The 13,699-nt window shown below is 46.2% G+C and overlaps 1 protein-coding gene across 1 annotated transcript; it reads left to right on the top strand.

Annotated features, from left to right (window-relative positions):
• Positions 1–251: 251 nt before the first annotated feature.
• Positions 252–1,939, top strand: LOC106902362 (vitelline membrane outer layer protein 1-like). Its single transcript, XM_014965764.1, has 3 exons — positions 252–425; positions 1,015–1,118; positions 1,645–1,939. Exons 1-3 carry the CDS (start codon positions 252–254, stop codon positions 1,937–1,939), a joined length of 573 nt encoding a protein of 190 aa, XP_014821250.1.
• Positions 1,940–13,699: the final 11,760 nt, after the last annotated feature.

Here is a 13,699-nt window from a genome sequence, read left to right as displayed (position 1 = left end):
TTCCCTCACATCCACAAGTTTTCACAGCCCTGCAAGACCCCTGGCCAGCACAAATGAGTGACAGCCCTTCTGCCTGGCAAGGGTGGCCCCACCACCAAGGGATAGGTTGGCAACAGGAGCAGTACATAGCAACAACTAGCACTCCCCATGGGGTTTGTGGACACTCCCCAAGGACTTCCACCCACTTCTCCTGGCTCATAAATTCCCCCGTGCCATCACCTCCATGCAGTGAGGCACCAAGCAGGTCTACCATGATGCAACTGCTCGTTCCTGCTGTCCTCTGCCTGCTGGGCTCCTGCTGTCTCTGGGGCACAGAGGCACGGGGATATGAGTCCGTCCTCACAGTGCCCAATGGAGGCCCCTGGGGCTCCTGGGGACACAAACAGTTTTGCCCCAGCGGCTACGCTAAGGGATTTGAACTGAAGGTAAGGTTTCACTGCTTCTTTGGGCTGGGAAAAGGCCCTGCTGTGAAATTATATTATTTTGTTCTGGTCTCAGCAGGGCTGGCCACAACACTTTGTCCTCTTGTAGCAGTTTGTGTTGTACCTGCAGCTCGTGCAGGCTTATCAGCAAGAAATCTCAAGCCTAGAGCAGCTCTCCAGCGAGCAATTTCTTAGCAGGAGTCTGTCCACGGGGCAAGAAAAGGCCTGGGGTTGGTACTGAAGGGCCCATTCCCAAGGGACAGGGACAACTCCCAGCTGCCAGCACTCCAGCTCTGGGTGTCACAGCACATGGTGAGAGGGTGGGCATGACCTGAGACAGCAGCTACCAAGCATTCCTGTGTCCAGAGCCTCTGATCCACAGCTTGGAAAAAAATCAGGGGTGGGCAACAGCAAAAAGGGCTCCCTGAGAAACGTTGTAGAGCTGCCCCACAGCCCTGCTCAGCAGCACTCCCTGTGTCTGGCCCTGACCCTGAAGCCTCCTACCACCCCTCATCACAAGGCCTCACCTCATCTCTTCTTTTAAAAGGGGGAGGGGGTGCTGACCTCTCCCGTTTTCCTCCCCTCTTCTAAGGTGCAGCCCTACCAGGGATTATGGCTGTTTGGCGACGACACAGCTCTGAACGGCATCCGCCTGCTCTGCATGGATGGCACGGTCATCGAGTCCTCCGTGGGGCAGTGAGTAGTCTTTGCTTCCTCATCCTCCTTCAGGGCAGCAGCTTTGGGAGAGCATGAAGGAAAATCAGGGCAATGGTTTCCTCCATAGTGACCCATATCCCCTGTAAGGTGGCTCCCCCCCTTGCTTGAAGAGGTGGATGAGCTCCCCCTGGCCACAAATTTTGAAGGTCTTAGGGTAGAGATCTGGTCTCAGGGAAGGGAACTGTACTTCAAAAGATGAAGGAGAGTTAAAAAATGCAGATCTTGAACTTGTATTTTCTCCTTTTCTTCAAATGCTTACTTTGAAAAGGACATTGATATTAAGTAACAAGGACAAAGCAAGCAGCTGAAATTCCCAAGGGGTCCTGCAACAACAGGGTTGATGGTGGCCAGGCATCTAGGGGGTGATAGAGAAGCAGAGTGAAACCCGCCATCCCTGGGTATGTCCCCTGCCCCAGGAATACGAGGATCCCAGGTTAGCTGTTGTGTTGATTGCAGCACAGCAGAGGCTAAACACGTCTTGGTGAGCTGTTTTCTTCTCTGGCAGGTGGGGAAACTGGACCGAGGCCCAGTTCTGCTCCAGCAGCAGGCTGGTTTCCTTCTCGCTGCGTGTGGAAAAGAGGTGGCGCCTGCATGACGACACGGCAGCCAACAACGTGAGGTTCACCTGCTCAGACGGGACGCAGCTGGAGGGCAGGGGACTTTCATGGGGTCGCTTTGGCCCATGGAGCAGCAGCTGCACCTCTGGGGCCATCTGTGGACTCCAGACAAAGGTGGAGGAACCCCAGGGAAAGGGGGACGACACAGCTCTCAACGACATGAGAGCCTTCTGCTGTGAATGAACCCCTCCCTTGACCCCACGCCAGCATCTACAAGGTGATCCACCATTAAACCTTGAATCTGTCCTTGCACAAGGAGCAGTGTGTGTCTTTCTGCGTTGCATACTGTAACGGGCAGCCAGATCCTTATGTTACAGCACCCAGGGGGTTTCCTCCTGCCCCCATCCAGTAGAGGTGGGGTTGCTGCAACTCCCGGCTCCCAGGTCCAGCCTGCAGTGAGGCTGAGGATGGGTTACCAGGAGGTGTATGCACACACACACATGGCCAGCCACTGATGAACACAGAGAGCAGTGTCTTCACACTTTGCCTACACCCACGTAGACTCACACACACACAGGAACAGCACAAGCAGCAGGTACTGTTCCGCTCCAGCAGATCAGGATTGATATCCACTAGTGAAATACGTACTAACAGATGGAAAACAGGTCTCTCTGGTATCTGGGTTTAAATACTCAGCCTGCCCCAGAGCAGCCTCAGGCCCCAGTTCCCCCAGTGCTGGCACCAGCACCTCCAGCCCCTGAGGCTCGTGGTCCTCCAGGGGCTGGCACTCGGCTCTTCTGCTGCTGCCCACCCATCTGGCCTGAAGGGCGCTGGTGGTCTCTCACACAGGCTCTGAATAGAGGGTGTGCCCACACAGAAAGTGGGCAGAGAGAATGTAAGAGTAATTAGTAGTAGCAGTAAATCATTATTTACATCATTACATAAGAACATGCAGTAAAACTGCAGGATAGGCTGTGTTGACCAGGTGCAGAACTCGGTCAGACAAGTGCACTGACCAGCCAGCTGTTACCCAGGGCCAGACTCTTTTATCCCCTTTTCCCTCACACTGGTTGCCCCCACAGAACCTTCCCCTAAATGTCCCATGAGAAGTCCTGCACAGACCCACAACTCCCTCAAAACACCCCCAAAGAAGTCGTACAATGTCCCCAAATGCTTTTTCCCCACAGCCCCCTGCCACAGCAGGCACTGACCACCACCAGTCTGCAGGGCCTTCTGGGGAGGGGGTGGTTCCTTGGTGGGGTTCATCGGGGGTCTGGGGTTGATCGCTCTCTTTCAGCAACCACAGACACAGCTAATTCAGTGCTACCTTTGTTTAAACCCTGCTGGGAGTCCAGATGTTCCAGTGGTTTCTGAAGCATTAACAGTGCCATTGTTTGCCATTATGCATCCATATGGACTGCCTGCCACTAGGCATGCAGCCAGGAGAAGCCTCACAACAAGCATATTCCAAACATGTTTAACCCTTTCCATCCATTGAGGGGTCTGAAAATCCAAGAGGTTACGTTTTTCTTGCCTATTTGGTTGGTTACCATGTACTTATTCCATACCTATACCCGTAAGCCCTGCAGAGCCATCTCTCTCAGGAACGTACCAGATCTAAAATGAAAAAAAGAACCACTGAGTACACATGAGCCAGCAGCAAGGTCACTTATCGTCATGGGTGGGTATCTAATTTTAAGAGGTAAAGGCACTCTTGAGGTAGCTCATGTTTCCGTTTTGGGATTCTCTGTTTACAATTAGATATAGTGGGAAAATTCATAACTCAGCTTTTCTCCTGGAAAAAAAGGTTCCCCTAGGGCACTCTGAAATACACTGAGACAAAAAAAGATGGAATTCTAGTCATGAATGTCTCAAGAGGTTTTTATATTACCTTTCTATTATTATATCACTTTCATATTACTCATTCAGTTAAGCGAGTTGCTGTACACAGCACTTTACATGGCATTAAACATGAAAGAGATGTTCTGTCTACACAGGCAGTTCCTGCAAGAGAACTAGTCTTAGAAGTCATTTCATGATCTTCCTGCTCAGCTCTTAGCCCTCCCTGTTATAACAAAAACACTTGATTGGACTGAATCCAAATGCAATGGCAGGTCCTCTTAATAAATATCCCAATTTCTGGGCTGGGAAGTTCTAACAGTGAAATGTTGAAAGAGAAATCCATGTCCATTACTCTCCCAAATTAATTATTTGATTAATGATGGGTTTTGTACTGTGTATGTCACTACCCTACAAGAGTGAACCACAGGGCTTTGCCACAGTGCTCCACAAAGTGACAAAGTTCATGTCAAGTGCTCACTTTCTGTCCATTCACAGCAGCACGTGGCCCCTCTCATCTCAGGAAAACCTGAATGAAACACCAGATGGAAACCCAAGGTTTTTCAATAATGGTTGTGCTTCTTGTGGTCACTTACCCTGATGCACAGCAAGTGCTGTTTGAGATATTTAGTCTCATGCCCTTCACTTTGTGTCTATTTTGCCCTTGGGCACCTTTGATGTAAATCAGCATCTACTCTTCCCCATTTACTGGGCAGAGTGTGCAAGGCGCTGAATATTTTATGTGCAGACATTCACAGCAATGCTGCCTCGAAATACGTAGGTTAAATGCAACAGTCACCACTAACATAGTACTATCAGCTATTCACATATGTACAGTTTTGAGCATCTGGAGCATGGTAGCTGGGTCTAAAATATAACACCTAGGGTCCACCTCTGTAAACAGTGTGCTGTAGCTGTGGAGGGATGGTGCCTCATTCTACCCGAGCAAGCAACCAGCTTTCCTCTTCAGAAAGTCCTAATTACTTGCCCAATAAGGACTGATTCAGTCAGAGGAGAGCCAATACAATTACATTACAGTAAAGAAGTGCAACAGGGAATGTCCTCAAGGTAAAACCTTTGTTAAGGGAACTGGCAGTAAAGGCAATGCAATGTCATTTACACTCCAGCAAGCAAAATACAAACCACAAAGGTCTCTACACAGCTTGGACATGCACCCAGGAACATTTCCTTGGGTGTACTGCCATGCTGTCCATAGGCAGCAGTGAGCCAGCTCTGCCCTTACAGTTAACAGAGCATTCACTGAGCCTGCAGTCGTAGCCATCACCTCCCAGCAGTGCTACCAGCCCAGCACCATGCTCATCATAGCTCTCCAGTACCCAGCCCAAAGCAAAAATGCTTGTGTCAGACAGCATGAACTTACCTGTATGCACTGGGCATTTCAAACAAACCACCTTGGTGACAGCAGTCAGCCTGAAAACTGCCCTGGGAAGTTTCTTGTTTCTAACTTCTAGACTTCCCAGCTAAAAGCAGCAAGTGTTGGATTCCAGTCTAAACTAGAAAACAAACTGCACTCAGAGCCATTGCAGCCTAGAAGCTCTCTGTGCTTACCAGTGCTCTCATCCTGAGTCCACTACATTCCCTTCAGAAAAAAAAATATAATACACTGCAAGAAGAGCAAAGCTTGAATTTGGCTCAACATTGAGCAAATGTCCCTGAAATTCAGAGCTCTTCCAAGCCAACTTATTTACTCTGACAACATCTTTAATGAAGTACTTATTTATATTATCCTTGAAGTAGAAATACTGCATCTGATGTTATCTGATATTTTTTATTTTAGTGGGTTTGGTTTTGGTTCCACAAGTGTGCCTTTGACCTGTAATAAAATCCTTCCTGAAGTAATAGCTAATTCTGAACAAGCAAGTAATTATTCCAGTAAATCCAAAGGAGGCTACAAACAGCTACATCCCTCTGACCTTTCTGTGTCCCTTTTCAGAAATGAACACGTACTTTGAGCAACAAAACAAAATTTCTCATGTTGTAGTTCTGCAGTGTCATAGCAGAGTGCTCCCTATATCCATGTAATTAGAAGGGAGGTTAATGAATTGCTAAAGCACATGTTTCCAGTGGATAAAACAGATAGAAAGGATATTTAAGTGGGCTGAATAGTTTATTAAATGAGATTACAATACACACTTTGCCCCTTGACAAGTGTCATTTCAAGACACGTTGACGTAATTCTTTACCTCAGGAAAGCCCATTAGTTAAAAAAGGGCTGTACTCTCTACTACTGCATGCCAGTGTGGTCCCCCATTTCTTTTGGCCTGAATATTTTCTCCTTTTTTCTTTTCTACCTCTTAACCTTTCATATTTTCCCTTTGATTTTCTAGCAAAAATAGAGATCAGCCTCAGCTGTGACTTTAGATATGTGCTTTCTGGCACCCATTGCAGTGCTGGAAATTTCCTCCGTTTGTCAAGCTTCACCACAGTGTTTGCAGGGATATGCCCATGGAGTGCAGTGCCCTTCCCTGTGCAGGATTCAGAAGATGGTTTAGGAATCATCAGTCTCGTACGTAGCTTTCAAATGCTGCTGTCCCTAGGAAAGAAGAGCAGAGGGACATTACAACCCCCATGACTCCAATACCTGGAGCAGATTCCTTTGGATGTCTATGAAGGAGCTGATCCCTTGCCAAGGTCTGGAGGTGGCCTCGCTGAAGAAGAAAAAGGACACATTTCTAGGGAGGCTACCTGCTCCCTGGCCCACAGAGGGACCAGCTTCAGCCTGGCTGCTCTTTACAGCCACTCGGAGCTTTCATAACCCTTTCAGGAACACACTTTAGCCAGACATTTTAGAAAAGAAGGTTAGAGTTTTTCTGCCTAAGATATGATGTCTCTGCACCTGGTCTTGTTGGGGGAGGATGGGGTTTCCTCTTCCCATTTTAGGGGTTAAGGATATCTTTTGAAAGCTTCCCAGTACCAAGCTACCATGGTGACACTGCTGCAGGAGAATCTTAATAGAAGGGGGAAAAAAATCACCTCTCATTCTTCTTCTCTCTGGCATGATTTTGAAGTATATCTTTTTTTTAAAAAAAGAAAATCGATTATATCAAGAAAGCAGACAGCACCATTTTCTGTACTCATGGTGCTTCCAAGCCTCAAATTTGTGGAAGTAACATCTGATTTTACAAAAACAAGAGGCCAAAAAAGTGCAACAAATTTATCATCTTGCTAAAATCTGTGTCTTGATTGCAGTTGTAATACATATTCCAAAGTCTCATTAGGCAGCTATTTTTTCCCAGTTCATTGCAAAGCCCTGTCAAAAAACAACTACTGTCTAAGCACCCCATTCCCCTTCTTCTCTAAATATTGCTTGTCTGCTCGTACAGATTTTTCTAAATGCACCTCTGTCATCTGTAAGAGGGTAATAGGACTAAAAATTACTTAGTGCCATCTTGCATCTTCCACTTAGGTACAGAAGATGTTTTAAACCTAAATTGATGTCTTTATTACACCGTTTTCTTTCTGCTCCTTGTAGCACTTTCTGATATCATCTCCCAATAACTGCAGCAGGGAGAAAAAACGTAAAACCATTCCAATGTTAGAGTTATTTTCTTGGGCTGAAAAATCCCCATGCGAAGTTCAAGTTCAATATCTCCACCTCATTTGTCATTTGTATTTGCTGTATTAATTAAACAACCCATAGAAATTCCACATGATGCAGCCTGGTAGGAGCTGATGTCCAGACTGGAATGCCTGGAGCCCAGATAAAGAAGCGGCCTTGCTGGCATGACACGCTCATTAATAGCTTCTGTGCTGAAGCTAAGTGAAAAAAAAGCAACAAAACTGTGGCCTGACAGGAAAGAAAAGCAGGACAAATTACCAGTATTTTTGTAACTGATGCAACCCATTGCCATGAGCAAGACAGGCAAGGTACCCGGTGCTGCTCTGGTGGGGCCAGCCAGGGTCCTCTCACAGCTGCCCAGTGCTGGCATGTCTCTCCCACATTCCTCCTCCAGCACCTCTCTGCTCATATGCATTTGAACGTGATATCCCTGGAGACATTTCCTTCTCCTTATCTAGAGCGACTTCCCAGCAAACTGTGAAGTTCTTAATTCCAATGGACTTATCATCCCAGTCTTCAAAAAGGGCAAGAAGGAGGACTCGTGAAATTACAGGCCAGTCAGCCTCATCTCCACCCCCTGGAAAGGTAATGGAACGGCTCATCCCGGGTGTCAACTCAGAGCATATGGAGGCAAAGAAAGCTAACAGAAGTAGTCAACACAGATTCACCAAGGGGAAATCATGTCAGACTAACCTGATAGCCTTCTGTGATGGCATAACTGGTTGCATAGATGAGGGGAGAGAGGTGGATGTTGTTTACCTTGACTTCAGCAAGGCTTTTGGCACCATCTCCCACAGCATCCTCATAGCTAAGCTTAGGAAGTGTGGGTTAGATGAATGGACAGTTAAGTGGATTGAAAACTGGCTGAAAGACAGAGCTCAGAGGGTTGTGATTAGGGACACAGAATCCAGCTGGAAGTCTGTAACAAGTGGTGTTCCCCAGGGGTCAGTACTGGGTCCTGTCCTCTTCAATATATTCATCAATGACCTGGACGAAGGGATGGAATGTATCTTCAGCAAGTTTGCTGATGACACAAAACTAGGAGGGGTGGTAAGCTGTTTGGGCCAGGCACAGTCTTATTATTATATATTATATAAGATGCCTAGTGTAGGAAGTTACCTAGAACCTCAAAATGCATCCAACAGCTGTGGGATTGCTGCTCTTGCTTCCTTCCCCAAGGCTTTTTATGCCAACTCCAACAGCTCAGAGAAGAAATGCTGTGTCTCAGGAGAGCTTACCATTGACAAAGGCATCTGTGTCTTTTTAAATTCCTAGATAATTTTTCTAACCATCATCCAGAATGCTGAGTGTTAGGTTGATGACTGAGTTGGAAATACCTCAAAAATACAAGATCTATAACGGGAGGTAGCCAAAGACCACAACATGGCTGCAGAGCAGCCATTACAGAGTTATATGCTTCCAGCATTATTTTTCATGCAAAATCAGTGATGTATTTTAAGGCAGCCACAACAGCTACAAGAACCTGAGTCATTCCTCTGCACAGGAGGAAAGAATTACATTAGGGATCAAAATGTGCTGAGGCTTCTTGATGTAAAAATATAATTGAGAGATTAGTGCAAGTCCTTGTGAGGTGATGCTGTCCTGAACAGCATAGAAAGAGCAAGTTGAGAGCTAGTATTGTCTGTGAACTTGCTGGGAAATCTTTACTGTTTGACTGCAGCCCATGTGTCAGGCAACTCACATTGTCTTGGTCAAAAGGCTGGTAGAAAAGAGGGATCTCCAGCTTTTCGGGCTGAAGGTGCAGAAAATCAGTTATTCCTTTCTGCAGTCTTTGCTTAAGTGTCTAAAGAAACTCCACTTAGTACAGTTTCACAAAGAATAATTTCCAAATTGAGATTTAAAAAAGATAATGAGATTTCACTTTCTTTCAAAAAAATCACATTAAAAGAAGCTAGATCATATCCCGTGCCAGGGAATGGCAGCCTTTGTTGTACCTAACCACACTGTTAAAATCACTAATTAATGGAGAAAAAGTATTTTAGAGACCCTATGATCTGTAGGTCCAGATTACTTAGGATAACACTTTCATTATTCAATGGTAATACATGCCACCTTTGAAACCAAAATCATCAAAAGTGGGTGTTTGCAAGCTCAGCAATGACCCCGAACACATTTGTTTCTGCTTGTATTAAGGCAGCAAGTAGATTTTATGCAATTGTAACTTTCTCTGCAGGGCTTAACGTCACCTCAGTTAGGCAGACTGACTCCCAGAAGCACAGCCTGAAGAGGAGAGAGGGCTCTGCAGAAGAATATTTCACCCCCAAATTAGAAGAGATGACTCAGACCTGTTCAAAACTCTTTTTTTTCTCTCCTAATCTTTGTACCAATCAGGGGTGAAACTAAGAGGGAAAGCATTCACTCTTAGCTTTTTTTTCTCAGTTGCTCTTCCAATTTTTCCTTTTTTTGTTATTTTGAAACTGTATGTTTGTACTTTCTCTGAACAGGCTTACCCAGCATATTTTCAGGGCCTTCATCCCCTCTGATCAACTTTCCCAGCGCTTCTAGGGAGCTTCACCTTTTATGCCATGCCTCTCTTTTGGGATTAGCTTCTCTTCGGGTTGGCAGGACCTCCTATCACAGAAGCAATATCACCACCCAAACGATTAATCATGGCTGTGCCACAGGCAGGAGCCCGCATTAGGCTGGAACTAGAGGCAGTCAGAAAAACAGGGTTTCAGCTACAGGCTGGACATTACTCAACTGGATAATTACAATTCCTTCTGGCTTCCAAATTACACAGAGTAAACCAGCATTATTTTCAAGAGGCTGTGTCCAGCAGCCCTGTGGGAAGCATGTGATGATGGAATACTTACCTGGAAGTGGCCTTTTGCTTTATGTGGTTCCGGCTGTGCCACAATGTACATCACCTACTTCTGCCTTAAGCCTTACAAGTTTTATTGCTTCTCCTGCTTGGCATGTGCAGCAGTTTACCCAGAATTTTCCACCCATTTTCACCTCAGCTATAAGTCAGTAGGTGCTGGAGCTGTGGATGCTGGAGGTTTCCATCACTGGTACGTTTTGCCCTTGGTCTCATCCCACGCTTGGGCCCAAACATGCCATGGAGCAGAATCATTACAAAAGTGATGCCAGTGAGATCCACTGTCATACAAGTGAGACCTCCACATAGGAGCTTTGTAATTAAGGAATAGAGGCAATGAGTCATTACATTTGGTGCTGTCGGAGTTTTAGGAAAGCATGTTTCCTGTAACTCATGGAAATAACACACAGCCTTTGACATGATTTTTTTTTCTTTTATTGTTAGCAGATGCCATTGCAGTCCAGGATACCATATGACCACTGTTTTAAGAGAGTTATTTAATTGAGTCCATGCCTTTGATACCATATACTTAGAGCCTTCTGGAATGCCAGTCAACTACAAAGTAGTCTTCAAATGTCTCAGATGCTCGCAGGTCCAGACAATAGACCATATCCATAATTAACTCAATTTAGCCTTAATTTCATAAAAAAAAAAAAAAAAAAAAAAAAAAAAAAAAAAGAGAGAGACAGTTTATTTTTCTCTCCAAACTGGGACAAGCCACTGTGGAAAAATACTCTATTAACAGCGCGTGTCTCTTCTATGGCCACATCTGCACAATTTTGTCATGTAATTAGACCCTGGCTCCTGCCAGTGAGGGATCTATTAGCGAAAATCTCCTCAGACAAAGGGAAGCCTTAGTGCATAAATTAATGCAAATCAAGCCTGGGCTCTCCCCTCCCTTGCCTTTTGGAGCTGTTATGATCTCTGTGTTGCTGCAAGAAATGAATGTTCTGCTGGAGCCTGGGGACAACAAGCTGATGAAAGGGGAGACAAGGGCAAGGCATCCCCCTCATTTTTTTTCCAGACGAGGTCCGGGACCTCAGCTTTACAGCCTGGATGAGAAGAAAATACGCAGGAAACAGCTTTGTGGATTGCTATTGAAACCATGTGGTGTGTCAACTTCAGTTTTAATTTATTTTTTTTTAAGAGGCTCATTTAAATCAAAATATGCACAGAAATTTATTAAATCCCTGAATAAAACCGAGGTGAATTTTTTCTGGTCTTCCAGTCTTTTCTCTTGCCACTAGATCTTTGCTTCCTGCCAGGCAGATTCTGCTAAAAGTAGAGGTGATGACACAGCTCAGAAGAGCACCCATCTTTACTGCACAGGTATCAAAGTCATCCTCTATGGAGGAGAGCAGCAGTGATGAGTCAGCCAGCCACCACCGCAACACTGGCTGCTACAGATGCATTGGAGATTTGCTGCTCCTGCTCCCATGTCAGGTTTTCACTGCTGCTGCACCACCAGGGAACCAGACTTGGGGGGCTTTCCAGTCCTGCAGAACTGTTGCACAAAAGCGAACATTTTCCAGGACACACAAGTAGTGTGAGTCCTGCTCCTTCACTTGGATAATTGCCCCAGATCTGGCAATGGCAGAGAAACTCAGCCCGAGCAAACTACTGTTTCTACTCTCTTTCCTTTCCCCTCTTGGACCCCAAAATGACCTTTCATTTTCTATCCTTAGCTTAGAAAGGAGCTGAAGCCAGTCTGAAATGGTGTTTCCTCATCCCAACCCAGGCCAGACCAGGCAGGTACACTCGGGCTTACCCAGATCCACAAACAATACTGTAGCTAGAAGGAAGTCCCAAGTTTCCCTAGGAAATTTGCTCTATGGTATTTCTTGCTTGTCAGTGCTAGGCAGGATTTATTTCCTTGTTTGTTTTCTTCACTACTGCTTAGGGGATATTTACCCTTTGCTAGGCTCACATTACTGGTCAGGAAAAGGACTCCCTGGGCAGCAGGAATTTGATGTCCAAAATTTTCTTATCTGCAACCCTAGTCTGGCTTGTATTAATAAAAGTTCAAGATTATTTAGTACTTCCATTCTGCTGGCCAGTTGCAGAGAAGATGGGGAATCCAGTACAGGCTTATGATCATAGTAAAATATAATAAAATATCATCTAATAAATATTTTCATATACTAATAAATGCAGCACATGCTGTCATGTATATGTGATCCTGGTTTACTTACATTCTTCATCAACAGTTTGTGTAAATAGTTAGATCCCAGCTGTCCAACAGCCTTTGCTCATATTCTCATTTTTTTTCCCAATTTTACCCTGCAAATACAAAGGAAATAAACACTGTAATGATGCTTTTGGCAGCAGCCCTCACCCATTTGCTGGTGTGAAGCTCCTGTGAACGCCTGTCACTTGCCATTTCACACTCTGCTCTTTGCGGCAGGGATGGAGGCTTTCACAGAATCACATGGGGTTGGAAGGGGCCTCTGGAGATCATTTAGTCCAACCCCCCCTGCCAAAGCAGGTCCACCTAAAGCAGGTTGCACAGGAATTTGTCCAGGCGGGTTTTGAATGTTTCCAGAGACGGAGACTCCACCACCTCTCTGGGCAGCCTGTTCCAGGGCTCTGCCACTCTCACAGTAAAGAAGTTCCTCCTCATGTTTAAGTGGAACTTCTTACATTCAAGTTTGTGCCCATTTCCTCTTGTCCTGTCACTGGGCATCTCTGAAAACAGACCAGCTCCATCGTCTTGACACCCTGCCTTTAAGTATTTATAAGCATTGATCAAGATCCCCCCTCAGTCTTCTCTTCTCCAGACTAAAAAGACCCAAGTCCCTCAGCCTTTCCTCATAAGAGGGGTGCTCGAGGCCCCTAATCATCTTTGTAGCCCTCTGCTGTACCCTCTCTCCAGCAGTTTCCTGTCCTTCTGGAACTGGGGAGCCCAGAACTGGACCCAATGCTCCAGATGAGACCTCACCAGGGCAGAGTAAATGGGGGAGGATAACCTCTCTCGACCTGCTGGCCACACTCTTCCTGATAGACCCCAGGATGCCATTGGCCTTCTTGGCCACAAGGGTACATTGTTGGCTCAAGGGCACACTGTTGGCTCAAGGGCACGTTGCTGGGAGCCCAGCAGTGCCTGGGCCAAGGTCAGCAACAAGGAAAGGTCCTGGGAAAATCTGTCCCCAACGAGCTTAGAGACAATTATGACATGATCATGCGTGATTTAGGGGCAGCAGTGGCATCTCCCTCGCACCTCAGTCCCTTTGCTCAGGTCTCCAGCAAAGACCGTCTTGCTGCTGAGTCCCTGTGGTGAGCACTGACAGCAGGCAGAGTCTGCAAGCAGAGCTGTCCATGATAGCTGCACCGCATCACACAAGGCTCTTCCCACCAGGATCCCCATCGGTCCCAGGTGCAGCTCGTGGGGGCTCTGCTCACCAGCTGAAGATCAGGGTGGGGTTCTTGTTTTGAACCACTCGACTCACACAAAGAATCAGTTAGAGCAAACAGGGCTGAAAGGATGTTCAGGAAATTTTCTAGTGCATTCCTGCTCCAAAGCAATCACTGCATGCCAATCACCCCTGATGAACGTCTGCTCAAACTTTGCCAAGAAGTGATGGTGACCTCCCAGCCTCCCTTGCCATAACTACTGTTATCAAGCACACCCCAGTGTCCAATCTCAGCCTGCTGCAATGCTCATACATTACTCTTTGTCTCAGGCAGACCGAGACCAGTTCATCCCCTGTCTCTTTGCAGCAGTATTTTGCACTGTTGCAGGCTCTTC

Source organism: Calidris pugnax, unplaced genomic scaffold (genome assembly GCF_001431845.1).
Source record: "Calidris pugnax isolate Ruff unplaced genomic scaffold, ASM143184v1 scaffold20, whole genome shotgun sequence".
Lineage (NCBI taxonomy): Eukaryota > Metazoa > Chordata > Aves > Charadriiformes > Scolopacidae > Calidris > Calidris pugnax.
The sequence above is the reverse complement of the archived record's forward strand: the minus strand, read 5'-3'. Positions and strand labels throughout refer to the sequence as shown.

Coding starts and splice junctions, on each gene's coding strand:
- LOC106902362 (XM_014965764.1), top strand. CDS start 252: ATGATGCAACTGCTCGTTCCTGCTGTCCTCTGCCTGCTGGGCTCCTGC. Junction 426..1,014: donor CTAAGGGATTTGAACTGAAG/GTAAGGTTTCAC, acceptor CCCTCTTCTAAG/GTGCAGCCCTACCAGGGATT. Junction 1,119..1,644: donor ATCGAGTCCTCCGTGGGGCA/GTGAGTAGTCTT, acceptor CTTCTCTGGCAG/GTGGGGAAACTGGACCGAGG.